This window comes from Sinocyclocheilus grahami, unplaced genomic scaffold, assembly GCF_001515645.1.
Source record: "Sinocyclocheilus grahami isolate Dianchi unplaced genomic scaffold, SAMN03320097.WGS_v1.1 scaffold137.1, whole genome shotgun sequence".
NCBI classification, from domain to species: domain Eukaryota; kingdom Metazoa; phylum Chordata; class Actinopteri; order Cypriniformes; family Cyprinidae; genus Sinocyclocheilus; species Sinocyclocheilus grahami.
In genome coordinates, this window is record NW_015505316.1 from 2,170,318 (window position 1) to 2,176,462 (window position 6,145).

Here is a 6,145-nt window from a genome sequence, read left to right on the forward strand (position 1 = left end):
TTAAAAATATGCTTTTATATATATATATATATATATATTTTTTTTTATGGGAGTGTTTAATTAGTAGTAAACTGGCTCATCTCCATCCCTGTCATGTTATGACTGAACACTGGAGCCTGACAGACACTTGGTCACTTTCCAAAATAACCCAGTAATCACTTACACAGACGAGTGGAAGTAAAGACAAAATACTGTAGGCATGTTTCCAAGTGACAAAAAAGAAAAAGAAAAAATGAAACGAAAATTTCCATAAAGCCCAGTGAAATGTAATTAATTAAAATTATTAAGCCGAATGAAGCCTTTTAGTCACCATTCAGGACAAAAATAAGCTATTTTTCAGTATTATGACTGTAATTATAGAGTGCAACTGTATAATGTCACTGCTCTCTTGTATATCTTTGTGAGCTTAAATGAGGACCTTTTGTTCTCTTATTAAAACACACCCACATGCAGTTTAAGATTGTAGTATAATCAATTGGTTTAACAGTGCTTCACGGCCTTGTATTAAAAACGTGATACATATATATATAACAGTCAGTGATATGAGCCAGAGTAAAAAACAGTTTCATGGTTCAATTCATGACCCACAAGTCAAGACAGATTAGACCTGATTGGGTTGTTGCTGGTGCCATATGTGACCTACAATCTGCGCTCTGCTAGCATTAGTAGACAGGAGGGTCGCCAATCTCCCTAGGCAAAGGTTTCCATGGAAACGACCCCTGGATTCTCTAGTCTGCCGTTTTGCAGTCCTCACTCATCTTGAGGTTGAATTATCCTAGATTCCTTTATGTCAGTTCCATATTCTTCTGCTCTATTTCCTCCCTCTCTCGCCCGCTCTCTCTTTCCCTAACTCTCCGTCTCTCTCTTTCCTGTGGTCTTTCCCTCTCTTGCTCTTGCTAAGAGCTCTGTTGTATTCACAGAAATGTGTATAATCATGCTCTGTTTTTAACGAGTCATTATGATTTTCCTCTTCAGTTGTGTGTTTTTAGGTACAAGCAAATGTGCAGTACTATACTGTTTTATGACTTCCGTGTCAGTGATTTACAATCTGTGGCCTATTTATTCATTTTATTCGCTCTTATGTTTTTGACCGAATGTACTAAAAGAAAAATTAACATTTGTAATTGTAACTATGCTAACAGCTCCACTATTCAGGATCTGAAATGATATCTGAAATGCAGTGATACACTAGGTAAAGTCACCGGGAGTGCAATTATCCATGTATGAGGGCTGAAGTACTAATGGAGGATCTCACATGGGAGTCAAAGGTCACGAGCGGCGGTGTTGAGAAACGAGGCCATTTGTCTTCTTCGCACCAGCCCCTTGTGTGATCTATCAGCTTTGCAATCTTCAAAAACATTCAATTGCAAGTGACTCAAGGGATTAGAGAAGTATTTGATAGACGACCACATGCATTACTCTATCAGTTCACCCCCTCAACCCCCCTGCGCCTAGACAGCACATTTTTCACCCAAACTCCAGGGGGCACTGTTGGCATAATATGAATTTATAGAGCCCTTGATCAACCAAGTGAACTCCGGGCAAACTACTTGGCTTGTGTATCCATGAATAGAAGCATGCTACTAATTTCAAATTTCGAAATAAATAATTATTTCTTTAATTTAAATGCCGCAGTGTCTTTTGTGTGTGGATAACGTTATAAATACTACCAGTTGCTAACACATATAGAAAAAAAATCCATAAAAATATTTTAAATAATAATAAAATGAAATACGGTTTAAATCTTAGTATGCTAACATTTTTTAAAATAAATTAATTTAGATGATTATTCCAGTTGTAAGATTTTTAAATTTTATTTTAGAGCAGTTTATTTGAAGTATTATTGTTTAATTTATTAATATTAATTTTTTTAAGTGAAAGTAAATGAATACATTTCAAATGTAATGTAATGTACTTTCATTGAATTAATATAATATAATATAATATAATAGTATTTAACTTAATATTAATAATTTTAAATGAATGCAAATCAATACATTTCAATTTTAATTGAGAAAATATTTCACTAATGTGATATAATATAATATAATGTAAATTAATATAATAGCATGTAACTTATTAATAATTCTAAATGAAAGCAAATTAACATATTTAAAATTGAATTTAGAAAATTATAATATAATATAATATCTTGCAGACACTAGTGATGATCACGGTGTTGAGCATCACTCTTGTCATACAGTCTTTCCCGCCCCCTCGTCTGCGTTTCATTGGTTTCGTCCAAACTTGCTTTAGTTCTTCCAGTCCGATGGGGTTCATTCAAGTGCTTGTGATCATAGTGTGTTCACAGATGGCCTGCCGGACAAGTTTTCAATGAATATTCTAGGTCTTTACAGTCAGATGCCCAAATTCACGGCAATTATGGATATAATTCGTTTGTTATGGATAATACGGATTGTGTGGGCTGTTGAAGGTAAGAGCGTGTGTCTGTGTCAAGCGTGCGTGCTTTGAAATGTCTGTTACTTTTTACGCTACATGATGCTGATGATATTGATTAAATTAAGATGATACTTTTTTTAAAATAAAGTCGCCGATACTAGTGTTTTACAGTCATGTCATATTATCTCAAGTTAAAGGCTTTCGTTTCCATTTAAGTGCACCGAAAACAGATGCACTGCAACTGTCTGTGGGTATGAATGAGTTAGAATGGCTTTCCTTTGGTCAGCTGTTATTCTCCATTTACATCAACACAACATAAACCGTTAAATCAGAGCAAAATTAAAGGGATTGTTCACCAAAAAAGTAATTCTTTCATCATTTATTCACCCTCATGCTGTTCCAGACCTGCACGACTTTATTTCTGTGTAACACAAAAGAAGATGTTAGGCAGTCTATTCCATTCACTTCCATCAAAGTAAATGGTGAGTGAGGCTCATTCTGCCTTACATCTCCTTTTGTGTTTCACAGAAGAAAGAAAGTCGTACAGATTTGGAACAGCACAAGGGTGTAAATGATGTCTTATTATCAAGTCTCTCAGTCTCTCTCGCAGAATGATCTTTAGTAACATTTGAGAACATATAGGCTTAAATCTAGTGAGCCGTCTTGTTACTAGAAAGCATTTTCTGGTATTATAGACTTATAAGAATGTAAATAGATGCTTAATATGTGCCCAGAATGCTGTCTAGCTAGGTTTTGAAAGCCAAAGAGTAGTATTGTAATTGAAAATAAATTAAAAATATATAGTCCTTTCCATAGTAGGCTACATTTTACCTGTCAAGCTCCAGTCTTTCTGTTAGTACACATGGGCCATTATCATCAGCACCTCATCACCACCTGAAACCTTCAGGAGAGCTGCAAGGACCTTCATCTTTTTCTAAACTCCACAGTGAAGTCAGGAGCATAATTATGACAGCAGATGTGCTTTGAAATAATTGAGATTATCATTAGAAGTCATTAGATTCTCAATCAATGTGCTTTTAGAAGTTCTTCCTATACACCTTATATCTTGGAGTAGGTCCTTGGTATGATGGACCTGTTGCAGCAAGACATGGGAGGAGAAAAATTACAATGGTTACACGCTTCTTTTGAGCATGATTTCATCTATGATATCATCTTGTTCTTAATCACTCACATTATTCACTCTTAAAATAAATGTTCTGAAATGGGGTTTGTGATGCCACTGAAGAACCATTTGGCTTCCCCAAAGAACCTTTCAGTGAACAGTTCCATTTTCTGTTTAATGTGAAGAACATTTGAATAAGAACCTTTTTCCACTGACCACTATAAATAATGTGCAATGGAAAGCCATCCATGGAGGATGTTAAAGGTTCTTCATGGAACTATAGATGCCAGCAGAGAACTTTTTTTTGGAGTGTAGTGATTAATTTATATTGTTACCTGTTGAATGGAAATTTCTCTGTGGAACGTCAGATGAGAGTTTTGCTTTGTCTATTATGCTATTCTGATGATAAACCATCAGTTTATAGTGATTCGCTATAAACAGGGCCTACATGATGCTTCACCATCCATTTGTGTTTGTTTGATTCTGTCTGATGGATGTGAGCAGTAAAAGCTCATTTATCACACCTCAGCCGAATACAGATCTTGGGAGAGAAATAATTGTTTACAGCATCGAGAAACGCATGACTTAGGCTGTGACTAAGAACATGGATATTTCCTCAAGTGAGTGAGGATGTCTGTGTGAGTTAGACCCCGCTTTGACTAATCTAATGAATAGGGCTTGAACTTGAAAATCACATGAACATGAACGTGGTTTTGCGCAGCTCGCCAGTGAACAACGGCTCTGTGTAGTTAATGCTGCTCTATGTGAAAGCCCGCAGGTGATGGAGATTTACCGCTGATTACAGAACCGGCTTTTCTGACAAGATGCGATTTATCGTGCAGCCCTATTTCTTATCCATATGACTTACAAAAAGAGATTTTAGGCAGAATGATGTGTCATTCAGCTACTTTCTCATATAGCTAATTAAATGGTGAATAAGAGTTTCTCTGGCATCTCATTTTGTGTGCCAAATATATTTATTTGTATAAATGTATATTGTATAATTGTAATTACATAATATGACTTTCAAAAGCTGAAGTGATTACCTTAATTTATTTGTTAGAATATGTATAACTCAATATTTTAACTAATTGCAAAAGCTGAATAATCAATAAATGTCTACTGATTAATCAGCGAAATAATCATTTATGAATCATTCTAATAATCGTTAGATTAATCGATTATCAAAATAACTGTTTGTTGCAGCCCTACTCCCGAGTCCCTACAAATGTATTGCTAATTAAAAATTATTATTATTTATTACCTTGGGGAACAACTTTTTAAAATAAATAAATAAATGCATTTTAAGAATTATACTCACCTGTATTCATGTGGAGAAGTTACTTTTTATATGATGGATACATCACATTTTTTAGTCAAGATTTTTTAGTTAGTTGTCAGTTTTCAAAGCAATTTGAAACCATTATGAATACACTAATGATATGACCAGGATTTTTCTAATATCTTTCCTTTTCTTTATTGTGGACCCTCTTGTATGTCATTGACTATGCGTGTGGGAGATTTTTAACTTCTGTAGTTGTTTCTGACCTTAATCAGAGTATGCAACCACCAACAACTTTTTTTTCCCCATACAAAAACAGCAGCCATTTATCCAGGGTCTGTGCGATGTGTGTCATGCAGACCTCAATCCTACAGCCCTATACGAACATTTTGGCAATTTAATCGCCATTGGCTAGTAAATTTTTTAGTTTACTTGCCAAACTGATATATATATATATATATATATATATGTATATGTGTTTGTTTGTAAAATGGCACAGTTTTATAAATATCTGAAAGTACACTCTTAACATCAGTCAGTCAAGCATTATAATACGATAATCAATATTATTTAATGATAGAACTTTAGTAATTAGAATTAAAACTTGATAACCATGTATGAATGCATATTAGTAATTAGTAACTGAACTTCGGACTGGTGGTGGTGCTTTTTTGGTCATTCAGTGTATCTGTAAAAAAAAAAAAAATTGGGGAAAACCTAACAAAAAATACTGATAAGATAACAATGATACTAATTCTACTAATAACAACAATATAAAACGCACCAAGGATTAATGAGCTACTGGATTCATGAATATTAATCAGGTTGTGTGCGTTTGCTCGAACTGATTTGCTGAAATCAAAACAGGGACGATAATAGGTGAGCACCAGCCAATGAGATTGCCATTTGCGCATTAGTTCCGCCCACTACCAGAGAAAGCGGTAGTTCTTAAAAGCTGAAGAATTCCAAAGGAACTCCGTTATTTTGACCGCAAAATACAACAACATATATTGTTTGCATGTAGCGCGCATAGGTAGCGCGTTAATTCTCTCTCTCCCTCTCGTCTCGTCGTGCGCCTTCACACTAGAGTTTACGGTACGATAAATACAGGTGCGTTGCACATCCATTCAGATGAACTGAAAAACAGCACAGATCGCTTGGCGAAGAGTGAAACTGATGCGCTCAGCCAGAGAGTGTTCTGTGAGTGAAAATATATCGGAGCTAAACTTATACTTAGCCTCCAACTCACACAGCTAATTTATTAGCTATTGGCTAATATTAGATGTCATTTAGTCGCCCAGAGTGAAGATTTAGTCGCATATGCGAGTGATTTACTCGCA

The 6,145-nt window shown here is 35.1% G+C and overlaps 1 protein-coding gene across 1 annotated transcript in view; it reads left to right on the forward strand.

Moving 5' to 3' along the window:
• Nucleotides 1–2,280: 2,280 nt before the first annotated feature.
• Nucleotides 2,281–6,145, forward strand: part of LOC107591130 (ephrin type-B receptor 2-like) — a 31,823-nt gene continuing 27,958 nt past the window's right edge. Inside the window, exon 1 of the mRNA XM_016280172.1 lies at nucleotides 2,281–2,434. Within this exon, the coding sequence (XP_016135658.1) occupies nucleotides 2,335–2,434 (100 nt within the window). The 5' untranslated portion in view covers nucleotides 2,281–2,334. The remainder of the gene's footprint in view (nucleotides 2,435–6,145) is intronic.